This window comes from Coregonus clupeaformis, chromosome 16 (assembly GCF_020615455.1).
Source record: "Coregonus clupeaformis isolate EN_2021a chromosome 16, ASM2061545v1, whole genome shotgun sequence".
Classification (NCBI taxonomy): domain Eukaryota; kingdom Metazoa; phylum Chordata; class Actinopteri; order Salmoniformes; family Salmonidae; genus Coregonus; species Coregonus clupeaformis.
In genome coordinates, this window is record NC_059207.1 from 28,428,703 (window position 1) to 28,455,938 (window position 27,236).

Here is a 27,236-nt window from a genome sequence, read left to right on the forward strand (position 1 = left end):
GGTTTGCACACACTGCAGCAGGGATTTTGGCCCACTCCTCCATACAGACCTTCTCCAGATCCTTCAGGTTTCGGGGCTGTCGCTGGGCAATACGGACTTTCAGCTCCAAAGATGTTCTATTGGCTTCAGGTCTGGAGACTGGCTAGGCCATTCCAGGACCTTGAGATGCTTCTTACGGAGCCACTCCTTAGTTGCCCTGGCTGTGTGTTTAGGGTCGTTGTCATGCTGGAAGACCCAGCCACGACCCATCTTCAATGCTCTTACTGAGGGAATGAGGTTGTTGGCCAAGATCTCGCGATACATGGCCCCATCCATCCTCCCCTCAATACGGCGCAGTCGTCCTGTCCCCTTTGCAGAAAAGCATCCCCAAAGAATGATATTTCCACCTCCATGCTTCACGGTTGGGATGGTGTTCTTGGGGTTGTACTCATCCTTCTTCTTCCTCCAAACACGGCGAGTGGAGTTTAGACCAAAAAGCTCTATTTTTGTCTCATCAGACCACATGACCTTCTCCCATTCCTCCTCTGGATCATCCTGATGGTCATTGGCAAACTTCAGAGGGGCCTGGACATGCGCTGGCTTGAGCAGGGGGACCTTGCGTGCGCTGCAGGATTTTAATCCATGACGGCGTAGTGTGTTACTAATGGTTTTCTTTGAGACTGTGGTCCAAGCTCTCTTCAGGTCATTGACCAGGTCCTGCCGTGTAGTTCTGGGCTGATCCCTCACCTTCCTCATGATCATTGATGCCCCACGAGGTGAGATCTTGCATGGAGCCCCAGACCGAGGGTGATTGACCGTCATCTTGAACTTCTTCCATTTTCTAATAATTGCGCCAACAGTTGTTGCCTTCTCACCAAGCTGCTTGCCTATTGTCCTGTAGCCCATCCCAGCCTTGTGCAGGTCTACAATTTTATTCCTGATGTCCTTACACAGCTCTCTGGTCTTGGCCATTGTGGAGAGGTTGGAGTCTGTTTGATTGAGTGTGTGGACAGGTGTCTTTTATACAGGTAACGAGTTCAAACATGTGCAGTTAATACAGGTAATGAGTGGAGAACAGGAGGGCTTCTTAAAGAAAAACTAACAGGTCTGTGAGAGCCGGAATTCTTACTGGTTGGTAGGTGATCAAATACTTATGTCATGCAATAAAATGCAAATTAATTACTTTAAAATCATACAATGTGATTTTCTGGATTTTTGTTTTAGATTCCGTCTCTCACAGTTGAAGTGTACCTATGATAAAAATTACAGACCTCTACATGCTTTGTAAGTAGGAAAACATGCAAAATCGGCAGTGTATCAAATACTTGTTCTCCCCACTGTAGATTGACACCAGCAACATCTTTAAAAAGGCTTTCAAAGATCTTATTGCCAGTCAGCTGCCAAGATATTGCAATTTAAATCTCACTCAGATCTAAAATCATAACAAAAGTTTAAAAACAGCACATGGATTAATACAGGCACTTGATTGGGCCTGCCGTTCAGTATTTCCAGAATACATACGTATGTAGCAGAGGTGGTTTGTTGGACTACGTTCCCGTGATCAGTAACCTGTCTTTGGACAGGAAGACTTATGTTAGCTTCCACACCTAGGCTTTAGCTAAGAGGGCTAACCAGGCGCACAGGCAACCCGAGTTCGATACCAGTCTGCCACACATACAGTATGGTAAGTAACATAAACTATTTTGTTCTGAATCATGACTACTAAGGAAGGGGAAACATTACATTTAGGGAAAAGTTACAGTTAGCACCCTGGTTACACAATCTCAATCACAAGTTTGAGCTCATCAAAAAGAGAGGAGTATCATTTTCTGCCATGGTTGCGAAACTCTGAGGGGAAGAAGGCTCCCTCTTCGTCGCTGCCAGGAGAGCTGCACGGGTTGTCCTCTTCACAGCTCATGCCCTCAAAGGAATCCTCACTAAATATACACAGGGGAGAACAGATATCATCATTACTGTCTTGAAGCCACTGTTCCACTGACCTAATGTTAGTGAGTTCACTTTTTTCTTCTTCCCTGAAACATCATAGCAATGCTGTACAATGTAGAAGTAATGTGGTGCATTATGTTGCAGTTCAATAATGAGCCTTTATGTACACACAGTAGCTCTAGTGATATAAAATATTAATATTATTATACAGTAAAGTGCATTAAAGGGGCTGTTTGTTTACCTCTCACTTTCACCCCAGCTCCCCTCTGGAATAGTTGGCAGTTCAGGGACACTGAAGTGATTAGCGTGCAAATTTGGGGCGGTTTGTCTGGACACGATCCACACCAGTTTGTCTGGTTTGTTACATTCACTTGAGCTGTACTCAGTCATGCATTTGGCCACAAGTCCCCTCCAGTAGAGTAACTCACTGTCAACAATCTGTGAAAGAAATAGGAAATATCTGAGGAGGCTGATACATTTTAAATTTTTTGTCATTTAGCAGACGCCCTTATCCAGAGCGACTTACAGGAGCAATTAGGGTTAAGTGCCTTGCTCAAGGGCACATCGACAGATTTTTCACCTAGTCGGCTCGGGGATTAGAACCAGCGACCTTTCGGTTACTGGCACAACGCTCTTACCCACTAAGCTACCTTCTATGATAGATGATAGAAGACATAAATAGAGTAGTCTTGGAAAATGTTGTCTCAGCCAAGTCAGAAGGTGCTAGTTTCCATGTAGCATGTTTTCAGATGATTTCACTTGTTTAGGGTAAAGCTACTGTATAAATGTCAGTGTCAGCCTCAGTGGGTCTTTGTATTATAAAAATATAATAACTGTCATTGGTCATGACACCATCATGTCATACTAAGGTCTGTAATTAAACTGTATAATACCTTTAGGTGCCTTTGGACTTCTTGGACAATTTCCAACATGGCAAGAGACTGGAGGGCTTCAAACTCCTGATTAATGACAGACAGTGCCAGCACCGATGGCTGAAAAAATAAAAATACCTTAGCGGTCCTGCAACTCAAAGTATACATTCTTATAATTTAACTATTGTGTTGGCCTGAGAATAATTCTTCCTTTTGCTTTAGAGAAAACAAGCCGACATAAGCAAGCTTTTAGCTGGGCTTCCAGTCTCCCAATGCTTGGGATCTCCTCCCTTAAAATAAAGGCAACCCTCATGTGATCCTCATGTCAATTGATCATCAGCAGATCAACTTTACAACTTCTAGCAATTGGAAAAATACATCACTGATGACATAATGCAAAAAGAGATCAATTAAGAAACAAAGCGCTCACCTTTCTGATGTAAGTGATATGATGACAGCATGGGATAAGTGTAAAAAGGTTAAGGCTGTGACGGCTTTGAGCTCCAAGTTGAGTTTTCCAGAGATGATGATCTCCATGCGGCTGAGGTCAGAAACAGTGAACTTGCTTTGGCTGATGCGGATGAGTTCATGGGTGGGTGAGATGTTGCACTCATCCTCAACCATTTTGGCAGCAATATGGAGACAGGAGACTCCAACGCAAGGCATATGCTTAGGTTGGACCTGTGAACATACCATTATAGTGATACATAAGTTAGCATAAATGGGCTACTTCTGCCGAGTTCTATTATATACTGAACAAAAATATAAAAAGCAACATGTAAAGTGTTGGTCCCATGTTTCATGAGCTGAAATAAAAGATCCAAGAAAAAATAACCATATGCATAAAAAGCTTATTTCACTCAAATGTGGTGCACAAATTTGTTTACATCCCTGTTAGTGAGCATTTCTCCTTTGCCAAGATAATCCATCCACCTGACAGGTGTGGCATATCAAGAAGCTGATCAAACACCATGATAATTACACAGATGCACCTTGTGCTGGGGACAATAAAAGGCCACTAAAATGTGCAGTTTTGTCACTCAACACAATGCCACAGATGTCTCAAGTTGAGGGAGTGTGCAATTGTCATGCTGACTGCAGGAATGTCCACCAGAGCTGTTGCCAGATAATTTAATGTTCATTTCTCTACCATAAGCCATCTCCAACATTGTTTTAGAGAATTTGGCAGTACATCCAACCAGCCTCACAACTGCAGACCACATGTATGGCGTCATGTGGGCGAGCGGTTTAATGATGTCAACGTTGTGAACAGAGTGCCCCATGGTGGCGGTGGGGTTATGGTAGGGCAGGCATAAGCTACGGACAACGAACACAATTGCATTTTATCGACGGCAATTTGAATGCACAGAGATACCGTGACGAGATCCTGAGGCCCATTGTCGTGCCATTCATCAGACATGTCACACATTGAGCATGTTTGGGATGCTCTGGATCGATGTGTACAACAGCGTGTTCCAGTTCCCGCCAAAATCCAGCAACTTCGCGCCGCCATTGAAGAGGATTGGGACAACATTCCACAATCAACAGCCTGATCAACTCTATGCGAAGGAGATGTGTCACGGTGCATGAGGCAAATGGTGGTCACACCAGTTACTGACTGGTTTTATGATCCACGCCCCTACCTTTTTTAAAGGTATCTGTGACCAACAGATGCATATCTGTATTCCCAGTCATGTGAAATCCATAGATTCGGGCCTAAAGTATTAATTTCAAGTGACTGCTTTCCTTATATGAACTGTAACTCAGTAAAATCTTTGAAATTGTTGAATATTGCGTTTATATTTTTGTTCAGTATAATTAAACTCAATAAAAAGGCATGCAAATTGACATAAGTTAAACAACAACACAGGTATCAAACAATAAACAAAAATGCATACAAAACGCTAATTATGTAGAATATCCAGAATGACAGGGTGACCATATCACAACACAACAAGCATATCTTTTAAAAAACTTAGAGTTGATTTCCACGCCACCCGCGAAATGTAATTAGCATAATACAAAGATCCCCATAAAAATCTGTCAGTTTAAGCTAGAGATACGTCTCAATCCACCACATCCACTGGTACCAGTTGAAAAAAATGAATGGAAGTATACATGGAGACTGTTTAGTGCCAAAAATAAGGGGTTAAATACATCTAAAAAAAAAATATCAATCAAATCAATCAAATCAAATCCTGATCTTTCTTATATCTCTCAGATATAGTTCAGACACTTCAGAACAAACTTCCTTTAGATTTTTTTGGGGGGGGACTATCTGTTGTACCATGTAGAATCTGTTTTTTGGGGGATACTTCAAGGGGTCTTAAAATTCTAAATCAAATAACTACATAGTCCTTGGTATGACCTTCTTAAAACAATTCCATATAGCTTAGTAGAACAACCCCCCCCCCTAGATTGTAATGGGTTAAAATACACACCTTCATAATGGCTAAGAACCTATCCAGTAGATTTACAGCCATGACAAATGTCTGGGTGCTGAAACCAAAGAAACTGGTCAGGCTCCACAGGTCTTCAACTTTGGCATTTCTGCATTTTGCAGAGACTCCATTCTGAAAATGAATGGTAAATAGCACAACAAAAAACTCCATGGGGTTAAAAATACTGAAAGGTAAGTACAGTGAGTATATGGAACTGGGTCAGCAATACCTACCTCTGCTGCAGACTCCATTATATTCAAGCCAGTTTCCCTCGGTAAAAAGCATGATTCTTGAGCAATGTTTGACTTCAGCTCTTTGACAAGCCAACATGTTTCATTGTCAAGGTCTTGAAGATCCTGCATCCTGAAAAAACATGTTTTATGTGATTAGCTAGATCCAAAAGAAATAAAATATTTCCCCTCCGAGAAAGAGAGACTATAAATTTAGACTGTCTACCCCACCCACAGGGTGTCAAGTATCAATGGTAACCACCAATAATAGCTAGATAGCTAGCTATGACATAACAATATACTGTATGCCCAATACAGTCATAACAATATACTGTATGCCCAATACAGTCATCTTAAAAACAAAAAAGGCTAGCATTATCAATAATTTTCATTATTTCTTATTTAAAGAGTCCAGCAAAATATTCGATAGTAGAATGGATGGACTGAACCATGTTGAAAAGCAACCAGTCTATTCTAATGTTTTACTTGAAGGGAGCGGAGTTGAAGCTAGCTAGGTAAATCTAAAAATGTTGAATATGGGTCACGTTATTTAGCTAGCTAGCTAACTTATCAAGCTCATATTGTAGCCGTATGTGGAACATTATTTCTGACGCAATTCATTCACATGATTCATCTTAGCTATCCCATGTATCTCAAATTACATGCGAAGAGTATATTATAGCTAGCTACCAACTGCAAAACACAGGGTCAACAAGCTAGGCTAGCTACCAGCTAGTTAACGTTAGTTAGCTAACGAGACAGATACATTTCTTACTTTGCCAAACGCTTGACACAAGACGATTTTGTGAAAATATAGCAATTCACTATTCAAATTTCCATTTCGTTTACAACAAATCGATTAGCTGGCTATATTAGCTATAGCGTAAATTAACAAGATAGTTCCTAAATTGACATCTCCTAATGTTGGTGTTGATAATTTCCATCTGAACTGCGGATGGATCAAACGGTCGTTGTCGAAACAAACTGCGAGAGCTACAACATCCATCTTGCACCGGTGGATGACGACACGTTGTAGGCTAACGACGGACAGGGTTCCCACCATATGCCGCGTTCAAAACAACTGGGAAGTCGGAGAAATACGTAATGACATCAGGAATCTTCAGGTCGCAGCTCTAGAAAGATCGATTTATCCCAGCCGTAGCTCGTTTTTTCCGAGTTCCCAGTTGTTTGGAACGCACTGAAGTTGGAAGTCGGAGATTTCCGACTTCAGTCTGTTTAAAAAGACGGGTAACTCGGAAAGCTCCGATTGCGAAACAATCGATTTGAACGGTCATCCAACTCGGAATTCCAACTCGGGAACGCGGGCCTCTTTCTAGAGCGCCGACTTTCCGACCTGAAGATCACTGAAGTCATGATTTGTTGTATTTTTCAGAGTTCTCAGATGTTTTGAACGCGATATATGGCTTTGTGGCTGTGGTAACTAGTCTGACTTTTTGTACTACTACCCTTTAATATTTTGTTTTAACGGAAAGTAACCATATTTCTGTTAGTTCTTGAGATAGTATATACAAACGTCCATATTTAGTAACAACTTTCGGGAGTTAATTTTTCTAAAATCCACCAACTCGGAAGAAAGCGCGAAATCAACAGTTTCCATGGCGACGAAGCTTCGCTACTACTTGTTGCTTGCAGGCGCTGGTTGATTTTCACATGCTATCCCACACGGCTAGCTAGCTAACCAAGTGATAATGTCATCTGGATCCCAAAATTCCATATCCAAAGATAGTCATTTATCTATTTACAAAGCCTCTGAATTGTTTGATGATGGATTATTGCACGAGATTCCAACAACAAGTAAGTAAATTAACCTGACTAGTAAGCTACACTACGGTATGTGGACATCTGCTCGTCGAATATCTCATTCCAAAATCATGGGCATTAATATGGAGTTGGTCCCCCCTTTGCTACTATAACAGCCTCCACTCTTCTGGGAAGGCTTTTGTTGGTGGAACCATAAGGAGAGGAAGTACAAACCAACGACGCTAGACAGAGAGGAATATGCTTAAGCAAAAGGCAGTTTATTAAACAACAGAGATAGCTGGTACTGCTCAAGCTACATGCATGGACCCATTCAGTTGCCTCTTATGGAGACAGTTGAAAAGGGATAAAAAACAGAGTTTACAGCATTACTTTATACAATGTAACACAAAGGAAGGGGTCCTTCTTCTAGTCCCTTGATTGGTTCCCGAGGCGTAGGAGGCGGGTCTGCTCTGTCCAGAGTAGAAGCCCCTTTGGTGCACGGCAGAGTCCTCTGCCCTTGGCACCCGACCAGTAGAAAGAAGTGCAGTTTGTGTGTGTGCGTAACTCGTGAGGCATGAGGATGAGTGTGCGTATGCATGGAGATGTGTGTGTGAATGTGTGTATGTTCTCAAAGGAAAGACTCGTGGGGAGCAACCAGATTGTGGCCTGTGGCGTGGGTGTTGTCCTTGAGAAGATATTGGCTCTGTCCATTGTTCTTGCATAGGAACAGCATTGATTGAAAACAAGCTCCTAACATTAAAATGGGTCATATTTACTACGACACTTTCCACTAGATGTTGGAACATTGCAGTGGGTACTTGCTCCATTCAGCCACAAGAGCGTTAGTGAGGTCGGGCACTGATGTTGGGGGATTAGGCCTGGCTCGCAGTCGGTGTTCCAATTCATCCCAAAGGTGTTAGATGGAGTTGAGGTCAGGGCTCTGTGCAGGCCAGTCAAGTTCTTCCACACCGATCTCGACAAACCATTTCTGTATGGACCTTGCTTTGTGCACAGGGGCAGTATCATGCTGAAACAGGAAAGGGCCTTCCCCAGACTGTTGCCACAAAGTTGGATGCACATAATTGTCTAGAATGTCATTGAATGCTGTAGCGTTAAGATTTCCCTTCACTGGAACTAAGGAGCCTGAACCATGAAAAACAGCCCCAGACCATTATTCCTCCTTCACCAAACTTTACAGTTGGCACAATGCATTGGGGCAGGTAGCATTCTCCTTTCATCCACCAAACCCAGATTTGTCCGTCGGACTGCCAGATGGTGAAGCGTGATTCAGCACTCCAGTGAATGTGTTTCCACTGCTCCAGAGTCCAACGGCGGCGAGCTTTACACCACTCCAGCCAACGCTTGGCATTGCGCATGGTGATCTTAGCCTTGTGTGCGGCTGCTCGGCCATGGAAACCCATTTCATGGAGCTCCTGACGAACAGTTATTGTGCTGACGTTGCTTCCAGAGGCAGTTTGGAACTCGGTAGTGAGTGTTGCAACCGAGGACAGACGATTTATATGCGCTTCAGCACTCGGCGGGCCCGTTCTGTGAGCTTGTGTGGCCTACCACTTCGCGGCTAAGCCGTTGTTGTTTCTAGACGTTTCCACTTCACAGTAACATCACTTACAGTTGAACGGGGCAGCTCTAGCAGGGCAGAAATTTAACGAACTGACTTGTTGGAAAGGTGGCATCCTATGACGGTGCCACGTTGAAAGTCACTGAGCTCTTCAGTAAGGCCATTCTACTGCCAATGTTTCCATTGGAGATTGCATGGCTGTGTGCTCGATTTTTATACACCTGTCAGCAACGGGTGTAGCTGAAATAGCCAAATCCACTCATTTAAAGGGATGTCTACATACTTTTGTATATACATTGCTAGCTACTAACCTACTAGCAAAGTTCAGTGTCTTATCACATAACTGTGCTGATTCCTGGCATCAGGGGCAGCACTGAGCCCTCCCCATTTGGCTATCTAATTTAGCTAGCTACCTCTATCTTACAGGTACAAATGACACCAGTACTGTCACTAGAAGGTACAACAATCTGGAAGAGTTGAGGTAATTTTGCCCTTTTCTTTAAATTACTCTAGTTAGTTAACTTCCCCACATCCTTTTCAAAACACTAGCCACCTGTATTTGAAAACAGATTGTCTGCCTTTTGCACCATGAACCATCATCCATTTGGAAGCGAGTTTGTTACGTTGTCTTTCTTTCTTTACAGTGAGGAGCTCGACAGACGAACCAAGGAGACCCAAATGCTGCAAGAAGAGGTGGAACATGCAACTAAAATTACTATGGAGAAAATGGGCCGCACATGTCCCAGCAGCTCACCCTCACAAATTAATTACTTTCCTATGTTTATGGGTGAGTATGAGGTTTTCTTGTGTGTCATGAAGAAAATATAGCCAGTACTAGCTATACAGTTACACATCGGAGCTATTGTCACAACCAAATATGTCACTAACCTATTTTGAATTATGAAATTACCTGTAGTAGTTTGCTGTGATAAGTTTTCCTTATTGCCACTATTTTTTATATATTTTTATTTTTATACAGATGGTTCATCGGAGGAGAACTCAGAAGTGCTGTCACCGTACCGACAGTCTGTGATCCAGCCTCTTACATATGGCCTGGATGTGGAACTGGTCAGAAGTGGCATAACTTTCCCTGGGAAAGATGTTTTGGACAATGCAATAGGGGACTACTCTCAACAGGTGTCAGAGCTCCATAAGCAGCTGAGTGAGGTTAGTGTGAGATACAGTCCTATTTTTCCTCCTTTCCTGGTGAGAGTTACATATTATTGTGGAAGGCCTCTTGAACTCAATGATTCTAATATCAAAAGCCATGAAATTCTTTGCCACATGAGGTGCCATTGATTGCAACCTTTGCTAATACTTTTTCAGACACATGAGCTTCATGAACAGCAGAAGTTCTACTTCCGCCAGTCCATCATCAAGCTGCAGACAAAGTTGCAGGAGGTCCAGATTGAGAAAGATGCCCTGACTGATCTAAGGTAATTGATGCTGAAACTGTTGCACTGTAGGCCATTTGTACTGTATACCTTTGGACAGATACAGGCTCTCTGCAACGGGAGTATAGGACATGTTTTACAGTCCACTCAATGCCCACTGGGCACAGACGTCAATTCAACATCTATTTCACGTTGGTGCCACGTAATTTAATTGAAATCAACCAGTGAGTGTCCAGTGGGTGTTAATTGTTTTGTCCCTCAGAATGAAAGAGAGCAGAAAACAGGCAGATGTAATTGGGAAAATGCAAGCAATGATCAGGGAGCTGCAAGTCACTAAACAGACCTGGGACCAGAGGCTACTGGAGGCTGAGGATGAAGCAAAGTCACAAAGCAGGAGAGCAGAGTCAATGGAGCGGACACTACAGGAGGTGTACTCCACGCTGTTGGCTTATGAAAAACGCTGTGGAAACAATTCGTACACCAGCCAGGACGCACTGGGTGTTGCGGTGGAGAAAGTATTACAGGACTTGGAGCATGCAAATCACAATCTGAGAGAAAGCCTTCTGCTGGTAAGGATGTGTGTGTTATGTTTTATTTCACACTGAACAATTTTATAATAATATAATAATAATAATAATAATATGCCATTTATCAGACGCTTTTATCCAAAGCGACTTACAGTCATGCGTGCATATTTTTTTTTTTTTTTTGTGTAAGGGTTTGAAATGCTGTTCTTGATATTGTATCTTTCCATTCATAACTCATTGTGCCAGCTGAAGGAGCAGATGGAGACTCAAGAACAGAAATGCCAAGGGAAAGCAGAGATAATGTTGAAGGAGCAAAGGGAAAGGTGCATTTTCATTAACTTTCCACAATTCTTGTCTGTCACTTTGGTGATTTGGGATTACAGTCATTCATTCACTAATCTGATAGCCCACACATTTCCTGCATGTAAGGCTGTATGGTATAGAATTTACCTTCACCCACTGAGAATTTGTTGTAACCCTAAAACTGCAAGTATGTTCGAGGCAAGTTCCTAGAGGTGACATGTAAAGTTGCCTTGGTTGGGTTGCTTTGCTCTTTTCCAGAATGGAGCAGTTTATTACCAGTCATGACCAGGAGGTGGCGATATTGACTGAGAAATTGAGCAGCTCCAGAAGCAGTGCCTCCAGCTTGTGTGTCCAGGTGGAGTTGTTACAGTGAGCGACATGAATTAACTAGCAATACTATATCTACACATTTTCTGAGTTTAATTAAATTGAAAGCTCTCTATTTTCCCCCAAAATGTATAAAGTCACTCATCTTTTCATTCAGTTGTAAGACACAAGTCGAATCTTTCAGAAAGTGTCCAAATTAATGCGTTATTTCCTTCTCACCAGAAAAAAAGGTGAAAGCCAGGCTTCAGTGCACCAGTGTCAGGTCAATGACTTGGAGTCAGCTCTCTCCATCCTGCGCTCCGATCTACTGGATGCCCAGCGGGGCCATGAAGACAAGGTCACAGCTAACACACACGCCTATTGTGTTGTAGAATAGTAGAGTGGTCTTGGTCTTTTCAAACAAAGGTTTAGGAGGGAGACATTGTAATATTCTACGTGAAAGTTCTGAAGGTTTGGGTTGTCATGATGTGTGCCAGGTGGGTGCTCTGGAGATGCAGTTGGCCGAGGCCCAGTCACAGGTGGGGGAGGCCCAGAGAGGGAGAGACAGATCTCTCCAGCAGGCAGAGGAGCTGGACTCTCGGCTCTGCCAGCTCACGGTAATACAGCCCAGCCTCAGACACAAACAGGAAGGATACTGTACATCCATGGCTCCCTGCTGCTGTGGAAAGAGATCCGGTATCTTTGCACATTCTTTGATTCCAGCAACCCAACGTCTGTCTATCATTGTGTTTGATATATAAATATTAATCTGACTTTTTTATCAAATCAGTTCAAACCTGTGAACTCAAACAGAGATGTTTGAATAAGAGTCAGTACTGTATTACGTGTGTGGTGTCAGTCAGCGCTGTGGCAGGCCCGTGAGCAGCTGGCCATGGAGAAGGAGCAGACCAAGCAGCGCATTTTCTTTGAATGGAAGATGACACCAAGGCCTTAGTTGTCAAACACTCATTATTTCTAGTCTCCTTTACCAGTTGTTGGGCGAGAAGCATCAGCGGGAGCAGCAGGAGGAGCTGGCTGTGCTGCGAGGGGAGCTGGAACTGACCACAGACCAGCTGAACAGGGCCAGGGACGAGGAGCTGCGGCTGCAAGCCCTGAAGGGTAACCAGGACAAGGAGCTGAAGAGGGTCCAGGCGCTGCTGGAGGAGAGGGACAGGGAGCTGCAGCTGAGGCAGCAGGAGGCGCAGCAGGAGGCGCAGCAGGGACGGGCCAGGCTGGAGGAGTTCCAGGGCCGTTGCCAGGCCCTCAGGGCAGAGACTGAGGTGCTGAGGCTCAAGCTGGAGGACAGGGAGAAAATGGTGGACCTGCTGCGGCTGCAGATGGAGAGCACCACCCAGATGACGGTGCAACATGGACGTAGCATCGACTCCCTGCACAAAGAGAAGAGCTGCCTCAGCAACCAGCTCAATGAGCACAAGCTGGAGATCCAACAGCTAAGGGTTAGTTAGTTAGAGTTAGTCTGCTAGTTAGTTAGTTTTGATCATCTACTTTAGTTTCAAGGTTGGTTGTCTACTACCCCTCTGGGGGGAAAACTTGGCATACTTCTAAATCAAGACCAGATTTTGAGCTCATTCAGGCTGCTAAGGGGAATCATCAGGCTTGTTCATTGTCTTGGATTGTATAATACTCCATATTTTTCTTTTTGGGTGTGTTTTCAAAGCTATCCTACTAATACCGTTCCAACCCTGCTGTGTCCCTCCCTTTACAGACATGCTTGGAGCAGCGTGAGGAGTGTTTGGCGGTGCTGGAGCAGGAGAGGCGAGTGCAGCAGGCTGGCCTGTCCAAACAGAGCTGCTGTGTCAAGGAGCTGACGCTGGAGAAACAGCAGCTCACCGCTGAGCTAGAGGTGCAACGCATGCAACTGGTCCGCCTCACAGGTACACTGGCTGTCATAGATGGCTTTCATATGAGAATATTCCCCTCTCACAGATAAAATGATGTATCCACTCTGTCTGTTCATTCAAACAGTTATTTGCTTACGTTTTCTATTAATTATGATCTTTATTAATTCTGCAATAATAAAGACCGTTCAGTGATTAGATATAATGGCCTCCATTTCACCAGTCTTTAGGGAAAAATATAGGTATTCAGTGGCAAACGGCAAGAACAATGATCAAGTTGCTACACTGTGTTGGAAAACCACTACAGCATGTAGTGTATGTTTTTCTTGTTCACCAAGCCCTTGTGCTTTGTGTGCATGCGGTGGTGTGTGTCTGTATGTCTGTCCCCCAGAGGAGCATGAGGAGTTGAAGAGGCTCCACAGCAGTAAGAGTGAAGAGCAGGAGGGTGTGGTGGTGGGTCTGAAGGCCCAGCTGAAGACCACCCGGGCTGAGCTGGACCAGGCCAGGAGCACCCTGAGGACCCTGGAGGGAGCGGACGGACACGGTCAGCACTGCACATCAGAGAGAACATTATATTATAGCAGAGATCTATGTTTATATGGTTATGGGAAATCTGAGAGAGGACTGACTAGGGACACTGATGAGTAAATAGCTCTGGAAGTAATGAGAATTTATGCTCTTTTGACCTGATGAAGATCCGTGTTGGATCGAAATGTTGTCAATAAATGTGGTAATTGGGAGCATATTCAGTGTGCAGCATTTCTGTTATTTTCCATGTTCTTTATGTCACTCATTGTGACATTATTCACCTTGGATTTGGTTGATTAATTTCCCTACTCCATTGAGTCAACAGAAAGAGATGAGATTAGATAGACCTTGATTGACTCGATTCTCTCTGCCCTGGCTCCCCTTTCTCTGTCCAGGCCTGAAGGTTGCCATGGGGATGCAGAAGCAGATAACAGCCAAGCGGGAACAGATCGACTCTCTCCAGGGCCGAATTCAGCTCCTGGAGGAGACCATGGACAAACTGACCGAGGTAGGAACATCTCAACGTCTACTTTAGTGCTCCAAATTCTGAGTTACTCCATTGTGTCTATCATTATTACACATGCCCTGGCTTCCACACAGATAAAAGCCATGTGTCCTTAAGTAAGTGGGAATTTAAAACAGCAAGATAGTCTGGTTTTCACTTAAATGTATAATAATCTGCCTTCAATATGGTCTCCCCTCTCAGGAGAAGCGTTACCAGAGTCTAGAGAGTAAGCGTCAGGTCCAGCTGCTGGCTTCAGTCACTGAGGAGAAGAGACAGGTGGCAGCAGAGGTAGAGACCGTCCGCTCCCTGGAGAGACGGCTCAGGGAGAAAGTCGCCAAACTGGAGACGGCCCTACACAAGGTGGTGTGGCACTACCTTGTATTTACACTCACTTTATCACACACCGTATGAAGACAAGTGTACATCTCGCTCTGACTGACCCCCATTTTCACCTACTATGTTCTTCAGATGTCTGAGAGCTTTGTCCACTGTCAAGACTTCATCCAGTTGCAAGAGCAGGAGATTGTAGGTCTGAAGCTGCAGCATGCTCTGGATGTGAAGGTACAGCTCACTACATTTTTACATTTTAGTCATTTTAGCAGACGCTCTTATCTCTTTATGAGTGCATACATTTTTTTTAAAAATTATACTGGCCCCCCGTGGGAACTAGGATGGGTGTCCATCTGCCTCTATAGAAGTCTAATGCATATGGTGTTTTGTTGTTTGATTTGCATTGTACTCAGAATATCCTTTCTCCTCTAAACTGTCTATAACCTTCTATGCTGTATGTATGCTTTTTCAAGTGCTGTGTCTTTTCTGCAGGAGCTGCAGGGCCAAAACCTGCGAGCCACAGGTAATGCTCAGCGTGCTTCCCTCTCCAGCCCAACAGCCCCGACTGCACTACCCTCCACCCAGCACGGCTCGAAGTGCCTGCTAGAGGTAGATCAATACAGAAACCTCCTACAAAATGCCTTGTGGCTCCAATCCTTCCAGGGCCTGGCTTTGTTGCTGTTTTTTCAGCTGTGGAAAAGAAAGACACAAGCTCAGCACATGACTTCCCCAAAATTAAAAGCACGCCCTGATTGCATTCCTGTGGCAGCATGACAGACTCGTTCATCAACCGTTTGACTTGACTCCGCAACAGCCAGATTTAAGCCAATTTACTCAAAGCATGGAAGGATCCCAGATAGTCAACAATAGATTTCTGTGTTGAATATACTGTAACCCATAATGGGTATTAGCCATAATGGTATTTTACTCAGCATCTCTTCACCCCTCTTGCAGTTGAAGCCTCAGCGGCTGCTGGAAAGCCCCACCATGGAGCTGCGGTCCCTAGTCAAAGAGCTGCGAGGTGTGATTTCTGAGAACCCCGGACCACACACCAACAGAAGCACCCTCAGAAGGAGCTCTGCTCCAGAGAGGGATCACAGGACCACACTGTAAGTCTGACCTCAGTCACTCTGAGTGTGACATCTAAGGTCACGATGCTACTAGTTTTTTCCCAACATTTTTTTGTTGTGCGTCATTCACTTGGTTTCTGAAACCACAGTGGTTTATTTCACAAACATGTTTCACAACCATGTGACATGTTTCTCAAAACAGCACCTAGTGACATGTTTCTCAATGAATACAAGCTTGTGTCCTCTTTGGTTCTCAATCAACCCATAAACTACAATCATGTGGAGCTTCTTTCATTCAAATTTCATGCAATAAAAATGTCTCTTACAGCAACGAAGTGACAAAGAATGTTACAAGCAATGCCAATATGACAAAGGGGACCAACAGCAGGTAAGAGCATGTATCCTGAACCTCATGTTTCTGACTGCCTGAGCATGGCTGTTGGCAACCGGTCCCTACCTCTGTATAATGGCTTCACTAATCCTCAGGCCACATGAATGTGCATTCTGTATGTGGCTTCGTTCTGTTTGTGTATGCTATATGTGCAGTGGTGTGCCTCACCCCCTTAGGACAACTGATCTGGATGAGCGGAATTTAAACAGCACCTTCTCAAGCGCGAGTGAGTTTGTCTCTGTTGGTACAACCGACCACTTTAACCCACTCAACAAATCATGTGCTTTATTTTCCTAATTTCATATGTGTCATATCACTCTACTAGACCCATTATCATCCCTGTGGTCCCCCTTCAAACATGATATGATCAAGGTATACAGTTTTAAGCAGTTAACCGTTCCTCCACTTCAGACATTGTTTGCTATTTCTACAGGCCATGACTTATCTTTTGCTGTATCTCTGCCTTGCTACACTTCGTCCCCTCGAGCCATGGCACTGGGCCGCAGGTCCCCTGTACATTCACTTCTGACCTCTGACCCCAACCCCACACCTCCACCACAGAGCAGGCCTCAGGCAGAAAGCCCTCTCACAGACACGCACACCTGTAAGTCCCACTGCCTTCTGTATTATTACAACTCTGTTGTGTAACCAATGTGGGAGACAACTGCCCCAATTAAATGGCCTTGGAGAACCTCCGTTACTTTACAGTACCGGTATGTCATCATAATAACGTTTGAATTTCAGAACTCTAATTTGATTACTTGTGGTTCCACTTGAAATGTTTGTCCAGTGGCCAATCTGCAGGCTGAGTTGACAGGAGACACATGCAAGCACTTGCAAGGAAAACTGGACAGCCTCCAAAACATAGTGGAGGACTTGCAGATGAAGAACCAAGGTTTGTTGAACAGAGACAGTGTTTTTGTGTTCATATGACTGCTGTGCAGCGCAGTGGTCGGTGACTGACATCAGTGCTAAAGAACCAAATCTGTATTCTGAGTTTTGAATTAGCCCAATGTTGTCCAAATGTAACAGTTGTGAGAATCCGGACTTCCATGTTATATCTGCCCCTCCCTGCCTCACGTAGCAGACTAAATTGTTTAATAGGAATGTAATCAGGACATAGAGAATCAGGATGTTGATTATATTGGTTTGGAGATAGGTCAATTTCATGAAAACAAATTCCTGATTAATCCAGAAAAATTCCATTGCTGTTTATGTCCGATAAGATAAACTGTATTGGCCCAAAGGTGAAATTTGTCTTGAAAACACTGTTTCTGTGAAGAAAAATACATTTAAAGTAATGATTGTTGTTTTTTGCAGAAATGTCCTCTATGATAAAGGGTCAAGAGAAGAGGATGAGAAATGTCAAAGACAAAAGGAAGCTTTAGAAAAATCAAGGCTCTGAGTGAATGAGTACTTGTGTAACAAAAATAAACTTGTATTTAAAAAATAAAGGCACTCTATGATCATTATGGTGAATTGTCTTTTATTATGAATTCAATTTGCCCATGGCATGTTACTTTCAACATGGAAAAATTGGCACCAAATATATAGGATTGGCACCAAATATGACAGTAGGGGATTGGCACCAAATATGACCGTAGGGGATTGGCACCAAATATGATGACAGGAGGATAAACAACAGGCTAGCAGGTTATTCTTGTTATTCACGAAAGATGTCATTATTCAAGGTAACTGAGGATGATCTTTGATGTACATGCATTGACAGTCAGTCAATGATTTGGAAACATGAAAACTCGTGAAAAATTAGGAGAACCTTTGTACCAGCTTAGCATAAAACATTTTTATCTCTTAGTTTGTTTTGACAAATTGAGTGTAGTATTGTGTAACTGCCCTACATATTGCCTATTGAAACCTGCCTAAAGGAACACTCCCTTTCCGTGTTGAAGCCGAGCCTGCTGCATCTGGCCTTGATCGGTTGTCTTGCTCCTCTTCTTCAAAGAGAGTACTCAGAAACTGCAAAATATAAGAAAATAAACCCAAGTTTAAAAGCCAACTAATTTATTGAAGAAAAAAATATATATATATATATATATATTAACTGACATTGAAATTCAAACACCTGTGCTGTGAAGCACGACCTGCGTAAACATGTGAAGCAATGTTGTCTTACCCTAGGCACCCTCAGCCCTTTGCTGATGATGAACTGCTTGAACGCTTGAGTCCCATGCATCTGTTTCAGTTCATCATCCTATTGAGAAGACAAATTATATCAGATAATTTCGCCTGAACCGTCAATGGGGATTGATATTCTGATTGATAGTCAAAGCCAGTTGTCTAATTTTTACCCACAAAGAACAAGGACAAGTGTAAGAGTTATACCAAAGACCCACCATTTCACTTGGTTGTGCTGGAAACTCAAAGTCCTCAGGGATGACATTGGGATCTCGTAATGGTTCATCAGCATCTCTTTTCTTCCATGTTTTAGTATCCAGGTACCATGCTCCATATTTGGTCCTTTTAGTTCTTGGTTTGCTCTGTTGAACATGTGCATTATATATTTTTTTCCGTAGGCAGGAAACAAATAAAACATGTCATCACTGATGTGGTGTCACGCCCTGGCTCTGGGGACTCTTGTATGTTGAGCCAGGGTGTTAGTTTCTTTGTGTAGTGTCTATGTTTCGTTTTCTATGTTCTGTTCTAGGTTATGTGTTTCTATGTTGGCCGGGGTGGTTCTCAATCAGAGGCAACGAGAATCAGCTGTTGCTTGTTGTCTCTGATTGGGAACCATACTTAGACAGCCTTTTGTGCACTTGTGATTCGTGGGATCTTGTTCCGTGTTGGTTTGTGTTGTTAACCGAGGACTTCACGTTTCGTTTGTTGTTTTGTATCGTGTTGCTAGTACACTATTAAAGAAGATGTACGCATATCACGCTGCGCCTTGGTCCAATCATTTCGACGTACGTGACAGAAGATCCCACCAAAACAGGACCAAGCAGCGTGTCCAGGAGCAGACAGCCTGGACTTGGGAGGAGATCTTGGACGGGCAGGGGTCCTGGACTTGGGAGGAAATCCAGACCGGAATGGATCGCCGTCCGTGGGAGGAGACGGTGGAGGTGCGCCATAGAGAGGAGCAGCGGCGCCAACCGGGCCGACGTCGGACACACGAGGCAACCCCAATAAATGTTTTTTGGGGGGCACACGGCATGGACGACGGGGCTGCTGGAGGTAGCTACTGGGCGAGGTTGTGGATTAGGAGAGGAGGCCACCGGGTTTGGGGGGCTGGAAGGGAGGTTGGCGGAGCCTAGATGTAGAGCAGAGCCAACTCCCCGTACTCAGGCTAGGCAGCGTGAGACTGGGCAGGTTCCGGGGTATGCGGAGCTGCGTACTGTGCCGCGAGTGGTCCGGCACAGTCCGGTACGTCCTGTGCGAGCACCACGCACGTGTCGTGCTAAGGTGGGCATGCAGCCAGGACGGAGTGTGCCGGCTCAACGCTCGTGGCCTCCAGTACCCCTCCTCGGTCCCGGATATCCTGCGCCAGTGTCACGTGCTGTAGTGCCAGTACGAGTACACAGCCCTGTACGTCCTGTGCTGATGCCTCACACAGAGTGTGTAAAAATAGGCATTCAGCCAGGACGGGTTGTGTCAGCTCTTCGCTCCAGACCTCCAGTCCGTCTCCACAGCCCGGTCCGGCCTGTTCCTGCTCCCCTCATACCAAGCCTATGGTGCGCCTCGCCAGCCCGGGCCGGCCTGTTCCTGCCCCTCGCACCAAGCCAATGGTGCGCGTCGCCAGCCCGGCCCAGCCTGTTCCTGCACCCCGCACCAAGCCAGTGGTGCGCTTCGTCAGCCCGGTCCGGCCCATTCCTGCTCCCCGCACCAAGCCAATGGTGCGCGTCGTCAGCCCGGCCTGTTCCTGCTCCCCGCACCAAGCCTGTGGTGCGCGTCGCCAGCCCGGTCCGGCCTGTTCCTGCTCCCCGCACCAAGCCTGTGGTGCGCGTCGCCAGCCTGGTCCGGCCCGTCCCTGCTCCCCGCACCAAGCCTGTGGTGCGCATCGTCAGTCCGGCACAGCCCGTGCCTGTTTCACCGGTGCCTGGTCAGGTACCGGTCAGCTGCTCCACACCGGAGCCTAAGCAATCCGCTCCACCGATGTCCAGTCCACCTCCAGCCACCGGGGCCAGACCAGACCAGGGGCGCTACGGGGGGGTTGTTAGAGGGTGGTGGTCACGCCCGGAGCCGGATCCGCCTCCGAGGTGGAATGCCCACCCGGCCCCTCCCCTGTTGGGTTTATGCTGGTGCGGTTGCAGTCCGCGCCTTTGGGGGGGGGTACTGTCACGCCCTGGCTCTGGGGACTCTTGTATGTTGAGCCAGGGTGTTAGTTTCTTTGTGTAGTGTCTATGTTTCGTTTTCTATGTTCTGTTCTAGGTTATGTGTTTCTATGTTGGCCGGGGTGGTTCTCAATCAGAGGCAACGAGAATCAGCTGTTGCTTGTTGTCTCTGATTGGGAACCATACTTAGGCAGCCTTTTGTGCACTTGTGATTCGTGGGATCTTGTTCCGTGTTGGTTTGTGTTGTTAACCGAGGACTTCACGTTTCGTTTGTTGTTTTGTATCGCGTTGCTAGTACACTATTAAAGAAGATGTACGCATATCACGCTGCGCCTTGGTCCAATCATTATGATGACCGTGACATGTGGACATAGTTGTGGATACTGCCTTTTAGAAAGTGAAGAACTGTACAAGCAATTTAAGCATTTTCTTTCATCTGTGTTGTGAGTTCCGTGGGCCTCAAGCTGAGACACTCAATACCTTGTATGGTTCTGAGTCCTTTAAGGGGTCCTCACAGGTATGGGCTCTGCGCAGGTCCTCCACAGAGTTACGTAGGTCCTCTGGCACGTTCTTAGGCTCAACCACCTGGATAGGGAAGGTCAGGGATGGCTTCTTCTCATACCCACTGACAAACAGGCCCAGTAGGGTGGATTCAGTCAGGTTGTTCTTCTCTCCTCCCTGTGAGAGTCAATCATTCATTTACCAGGGAGGTTAGATTTTAAGATCATAAAGCCTCTGTTCCTGCTTCTACAAGGTCATTTAGAATATGATGATAATCAATCATTATGATCTTTACTTGACCTTTAATTAGGGTGTGTAGTCCTCACCTTCTTGGCCGGTTAGTTCGCTGTGCTTACCAATGAGGTGACCCAGTCACAGAAAAGCTTTGTGACTTTCTTGATGTCCTCGTCTTGAGATGGGGAGCGCAGTCGTTTGAAGTTTACTATCTGGTCTTCCTTGGCACTGCTCTGCTTTCTTTGCAGCCCTTTGTAAGGGTTCTTTGCACAGAAATCGTCCGTCCTTCAACCAAATAATAAAGGGGTAACAACAGTAGTTATACCACTTGATGAACAGTTTATACCCTAGTAATGAAGAGTTTGCCCCAAAACAAACTTCTCTAGAAATCTACTTACATTATTGCACTGACAGGTGGTCCCTCTCTCACTTCCTCCTCTGACTCCGATTGCTGCATGATGGTTTCACACGGCTCAGTGCAGTCGTCCGCCTGCTCCTCTTTTTCTGGTGAAGTCACTGCAGAAGCTCTGCTCACACACATATCCGGATCCAGGACACATATCACCTGATCAAACAACTATGGGATGAATGACAATCAGTAGGACATTATATTGTGTTGTTACAAGTAAGCAAAACAAAGTCCTGCTGTAAGAACAGCGTAAGACTTGATTACTGTAATACTTTAGGGGCTGGTTTACCAGACACAGATTAAGCCTTGTCCTGGACTAAAGCCTTTTCAATGGAGGATCTCCATTCAACATGCTTTTAAATTTTAGTCCAGGACTAGGCTTATTCTGTGTCTGAGAAAACAGCCCTTTATGCCTTATTGCAAAAAGGATCGAGAGGCAACTTTTATCTGCAATGTGATGACATCGCTGATTAGTCTTATCTACCTGCCACTCACCTCTGGGGGCATGCCATGCTCTAAATGTGGGTACAGAGCCAGAGGATGCTGTTTGAGTTTGTGCTCCACTGCAGCCACATGCTCCCGGTGTGCCTGCTGCTGAGGATTCTTCTTAGAGAAGCAAGCCTGCTCTTTCGAGAAGCGCTTCCATTGTGTTTTATCAGAAAGAGATGTAGGACTTGGCATCCCAAAAATGGAAGGGGACGTGCCCCTCTGGGCCTGAGAGAAAACCTTTGTGCCAGCAGTAGGATATCCATCTCTGAAGTCATCAAGTCCCACATTTAGAAAACGCCAACGACGGCCATCCAAAGCACCTGAGAGATGATGTTTGTTCTTTGCATCTTTCAAACATTTGGTCATCAACTTTTCCTTGTACCTGTGGGTTAAATCTAAATTAAAGCCTTCACTACTTTCACATTGCCCACAACAACATTTAGAAGCTCCAGTCCAGAGAGACTGGATTGGAAGGTTATGTGTCAATGTTACAGTGGGGGAAAAAAGTATTTAGTCTGCCACCAATTGTGCAAGTTCTCCCACTTAAAAAGATGAGAGAGGCCTGTAATTTTCATCATAGGTACACGTCAACTATGACAGACAAATTGAGAAGAAAAAAATCCAGAAAATCACATTGTAGGATTTTTAATGAATTTATTTGCAAATTATGGTGGAAAATAAGTATTTGGTCACCTACAAACAAGCAAGATTTCTGGCTCTCACAGACCTGTAACTTCTTCTTTAAGAGGCTCCTCTGTCCTCCACTCGTTACCTGTATTAATGGCACCTGTTTGAACTTGTTATCAGTATAAAAGACACCTGTCCACAACCTCAAACAGTCACACTCCAAACTCCACTATGGCCAAGACCAAAGAGCTGTCAAAGGACACCAGAAACAAAATTGTAGACCTGCACCAGGCTGGGAAGACTGAATCTGCAATAGGTAAGCAGCTTGGTTTGAAGAAATCAACTGTGGGAGCAATTATTAGGAAATGGAAGACATACAAGACCACTGATAATCTCCCTCGATCTGGGACTCCACGCAAGATCTCACCCCGTGGGGTCAAAATGATCACAAGAACGGTGAGCAAAAATCCCAGAACCACACGGGGACCTAGTGAATGACCTGCAGAGAGCTGGGACCAAAGTAACAAAGCCTACCATCAGTAACACACTACGCCGCCAGGGACTCAAATCCTGCAGTGCCAGACGTGTCCCCCTGCTTAAGCCAGTACATGTCCAGGCCCGTCTGAAGTTTGCTAGAGTGCATTTGGATGATCCAGAAGAGGATTGGGAGAATGTCATATGGTCAGATGAAACTTTTTGGTAAAAACTAAACTCGTTGTGTTTGGAGGACAAAGAATGCTGAGTTGCATCCAAAGAACACCATACCTACTGTGAAGCATGGGGGTGGAAACATCATGCTTTGGGGCTGTTTTTCTGCAAAGGGACCAGGACGACTGATCTGTGTAAAGGAAAGAATGAATGGGGCCATGTATCGTGAGATTTTGAGTGAAAACCTCCTTCCATCAGCAAGGGCATTGAAGATGAAACGTGGCTGGGTCTTTCAGCATGACAATGATCCCAAACACACCGCCCGGGCAACGAAGGAGTGGCTTCAGTAAGAAGCATTTCAAGGTCCTGGAGTGGCCTAGCCAGTCTCCAGATCTCAACCCTATAGAAAATCTTTGGAGGGAGTTGAAAGTCCGTGTTGCCCAGCGACAGCCCCAAAACATCACTGCTCTAGAGGAGATCTGCATGGAGGAATGGGCCAAAATACCAGCAACAGTGTGTGAAAACCTTGTGAAGACTTACAGAAAAAAGTTTGACCTGTGTCATTGCCAACAAAGGGTATATAACAAAGTATTGAGAAACTTTTGTTATTGACCAAATACTTATTTTCCACCATAATTTGCAAATAAATTCATTAAAAATCCTACAATGTGATTTTCTGGATTTCTTTTTCTCAATTTGTCTGTCATAGTTGACGTGTACCTATGATGAAAATTACAGGCCTCTCTCATCTTTTTAAGTGGGAGAACTTGCACAATTGGTGGCTGACTAAATACTTTTTTCCCCCACTGTATGTATACTGAACAAAAATATGAACACAACATGTAAAGTGTTGGCCCCATGTTTCATGAGCTGAAATATGCACAAAAAGCTTATTTCTCCCAGATTTTGTGCAACTTTGTTCACATCCCTGTTAGTGAGCATTTCTCCTTTGCCAAGATAATCCATCCACCTAACAGGTGTGGCATATCAAGAAGCTGATTAAACAGCATGATCATTACACAGGTGCACCTTGTGCTGGGGACAATAAAAGGCCACTCTAAAATGTGCAGTTTTGTCACACAACACAGTGCCACAGATGTCTCAAATTGAGGGAGTGTGCAATTGTCATGCTGACTGCAGGAATGTCCACCAGAACTGTTGCCAGAGAATTGAATGTTCATTTCTCTACCATAAGCCCCCTCCAACATTGTTTTAGAGAATTTGGCAGTACGTCCAACCGGCCTCAACCGCAGACCACGTGTAACCACACCAGCCCAGGACCTCCACATCCGGCTTCTTCACCTGCGGGATCGTCTGACACCAGCCACCTGGACAGCTGATGAAACTGTTGGTTTGCACAACAAGAATTTCTGCCCAAACTATCAGAAACCATCTCAGGGAAGCTCATCTGCGTGCTCGGCGTCCTCACCAGGGTCTTGACCTGACTGCAGTTCGGCATCGTAACCAACTTCAGTGGGCAAATGCTCACCTTCGATGGCCACTGGCACGCTGGAGAAGTGTGCTATTCATGGATGAATCCCGGTTTCAACTGTACCGGACAGATGGCAGACAGTGTGTATGCCGTCGTGTGGGCGAGCATTTTGCTGATGTCAACGTTGTGAACAGAGTGCCTCATGGTGTCAGTGGGGTTATGGTATGGGCAGGCATAAGCTACGGACAACGAACACAATTGCATTTTATCAATGGCAATTTGAATGCACAGAGATACCGTGACGAGATCCTGAGGCCCATTGTCATGCCATTCATCCGCTGCCATCACCTCATGTTTCAGCATGATTATGCATGGCCCCACGTCGCAAGGATCTGTACACAATTCCTGGAAGTTGAAAATGTCCCAGTTCTTCCATGGCCTGCATACTCACTACACATGTCACCAATTGAGCATGTTTGGGATGCTCTGGATCAAAGTGTATTACAGCGTGTTCCAGTTCCCACCAATGTCCAGCAACTTCACACAGCCATTGAAGAGGAATGGGACAACATTCCACAGGCCACAATCAACAGCCTATGGGAAAGATATGTGTCGCGCTACATGAGGCAAATGGTGGTCACACCAGATACTGACTGGTTTTCTGATCCACGCCCCTACTTTTTTTTTTTTAAAGGTACACTACATGACCAAATGTATACGGACACCTGCTCATCGAACATCTCATTCCAAAATCATGGGCATTAATATGGGGTTGGTCCCCCCTTTGCTGCTATAACAGCCTCCACTCTTCTAGGAAGGCTTTCCACTAGATGTTGGAACATTGCTGCAGGGACATGCTTCCATTCAGCCACAAGAGCATTAGTGAGGTCGTGCACTGATGTTGGGCGATTAGGCCTGGCTCGCAGTCTGCGTTCCAATTCATCCCAAAGGTGTTCGATGGGGTTGAGGTCAGGGCTCTGTGCAGGCCAGTCAAGTTCTTCCACACCGATCTCAACAAACCATTTCTGTATGGGCCTCGCTTTGTGCATGGGGGCATTGTCATGCTGAAAAAGGAAAGGGCCTACCCCAAACTGTTGCCGCAAAGTTGGAAGCACAGAATCGTCTAGAATGTCATTGTATGCTGTAGTGTTAATATTTCCCTTCACTGGAACTAAGGGACCTAGCCCGAACCATGAAAAACAGCCCCAGACCATTATTCCTCCTCCACTAAACTTTACAGTTGGCACAATGCATTAGGGCAGGTAGTATTCTCCTGGTATCTACCAAACCCAGATTCATCCATCCAATGGCGGCGAGCTTTACACCACTCCAGCCGACGCTTGGCATTGCGCATGATGATCTTAGGCTTGTGTGCGGCTGCTCGGCCATGGAAACCCATTTCATGAAGCTCCTAACAGTTATTGTGCTGACGTTGCTTCCAGAGGCAGTTTGGAACTCAGTAGTGAGTGTTGCAACCAAGGACAGACGATTTTTACGCGCTTCGTGCTTCAGCACTTGTCGGTCCCATTCTGTGAGCTTGTGTGGCCTACCACTTCGCTGCTGAGCCGTTGTTGCTCCTAGACGTTTCCACTTCACAATAACAGCACTTACAGCTGACCAGGGCAGCTTTAGCAGGGCAGAAATTTGACGAACTGACTTGTTTGAAAGGTGGCATCCTATTACGGTGCCACATTGAAAGTCACTGAGCTCTTCAGTAAGGCCATTCTACTGCCAATGTTTGTCTATGGAGATCGCATGGCTGTGTGCTCGATTCTATACAGCTGTCAGCAACAGGTGTGGCTGAAATAGCCGAATCCACTAATTTGAAGTGGTATAAACATACTTTTGTATATATAGATGCATATCTGTATTCCCAGTTATGTGAAATCCATAGATTAGGGCCTAATGAATTTATTTCAATCGACTGATTTCCTTATATGAACTGTAACTCAGTAAAATCTTGAAATTGTTGCGTTTATCTTTTGTTCAGTGTACATATAATTATTTGGTCAACCAGATATAAAGTTATTACTATATTGTTACAAAAGAGGGAACAATGTTGTCTTTAGCTTGTGTGGGATATATAACGTTAGCCAGCTAACTGTTAGCTAGCACATCCACATTACCAAGGGTAGGCAGGAAGCGTCGTTCTAGTCTCCAGTGGTCCAATTTGAAACTTTTTATCAGTCATTATGTGTCCACTTGTTTTCTCATCAATTTCAATGTAATAAAAGTCCAACGAGTGTTGCCCTCGGGGCACGTCAAAAGGCGATCGACAATTTCGTAATGACGGTATTATTTAAAGCTATCTGGCTAGCTCCATGGTCCTAATACAAAGTTTGTTACATGGTTACTATGGTAACAGTGTTTCTCGATAAATTGTAGTTGTTATGGGATGTCACAAAATATAAATGTAGTTTGAGTTCCAGAGGACCTTTGCTGTAATTACGATTATGAATTTACTTGACAGTCACAAATCAACACGTAAAAAAATGTATAAGAGCAATATCATCAATGCAGTTTTCACTGAAGACTAATACAGCCTTGCTATGGTTTTGACCACTAGATGGTGGTATGTGATCAGAGGG

At 44.9% G+C, this 27,236-nt stretch overlaps 3 protein-coding genes across 6 annotated transcripts; 1 reads left to right on the top strand and 2 right to left on the bottom strand.

Annotated features, from left to right (window-relative positions):
* Positions 1–1,253: 1,253 nt before the first annotated feature.
* LOC121584657 (cyclin-G2) lies at positions 1,254–6,501 on the bottom strand. The gene is made up of 8 exons (XM_041900678.2): positions 6,245–6,501; positions 5,473–5,602; positions 5,240–5,371; positions 3,229–3,479; positions 3,012–3,088; positions 2,820–2,920; positions 2,168–2,364; positions 1,254–1,916 (listed from the first exon to the last, which is right to left on the bottom strand). The coding sequence occupies exons 2-8, from the start codon at positions 5,599–5,601 to the stop codon at positions 1,802–1,804; spliced, it is 1,002 nt and encodes a 333-aa protein (XP_041756612.1). The 5' UTR covers position 5,602; positions 6,245–6,501; the 3' UTR covers positions 1,254–1,801.
* A 311-nt stretch (positions 6,502–6,812) lies between these two features.
* Positions 6,813–17,491, top strand: LOC121584655 (coiled-coil domain-containing protein 158). Of its 3 annotated transcripts, none has more exons than XM_045225645.1 (23): positions 6,821–7,284; positions 9,236–9,290; positions 9,454–9,596; positions 9,789–9,976; positions 10,136–10,245; positions 10,466–10,772; positions 10,977–11,053; positions 11,292–11,402; positions 11,583–11,697; positions 11,837–11,956; positions 12,332–12,796; positions 13,066–13,234; positions 13,590–13,742; positions 14,122–14,234; positions 14,433–14,591; positions 14,700–14,792; positions 15,054–15,170; positions 15,516–15,670; positions 15,960–16,019; positions 16,178–16,248; positions 16,456–16,626; positions 16,813–16,917; positions 17,343–17,491. In XM_045225645.1, the coding sequence occupies exons 1-23, from the start codon at positions 7,179–7,181 to the stop codon at positions 17,408–17,410; spliced, it is 3,231 nt and encodes a 1,076-aa protein (XP_045081580.1). In that variant the 5' UTR covers positions 6,821–7,178; the 3' UTR covers positions 17,411–17,491. The 3 variants fall into 3 exon arrangements, with proteins under 3 accessions (XP_045081582.1, XP_045081580.1, XP_045081581.1); XM_045225646.1 differs by having other exon boundaries at positions 6,823–7,284; positions 16,199–16,248; XM_045225647.1 differs by lacking the exons at positions 16,178–16,248; positions 16,813–16,917; positions 17,343–17,491 and having other exon boundaries at positions 6,813–7,284; positions 16,456–16,546.
* Positions 17,492–17,511: 20 nt separating this feature from the next.
* zgc:158260 (uncharacterized protein LOC571389 homolog) lies at positions 17,512–26,984 on the bottom strand. Of its 2 annotated transcripts, none has more exons than XM_041900675.1 (8): positions 26,775–26,984; positions 21,948–22,323; positions 21,442–21,608; positions 21,166–21,328; positions 20,789–20,986; positions 18,377–18,520; positions 18,157–18,234; positions 17,512–17,999 (listed from the first exon to the last, which is right to left on the bottom strand). In XM_041900675.1, the coding sequence occupies exons 1-8, from the start codon at positions 26,837–26,839 to the stop codon at positions 17,889–17,891; spliced, it is 1,302 nt and encodes a 433-aa protein (XP_041756609.1). In that variant the 5' UTR covers positions 26,840–26,984; the 3' UTR covers positions 17,512–17,888. The 2 variants fall into 2 exon arrangements, with proteins under 2 accessions (XP_041756609.1, XP_041756608.1); XM_041900674.1 differs by having other exon boundaries at positions 21,442–21,620.
* Between the last annotated feature and the right edge of the window lie 252 nt (positions 26,985–27,236).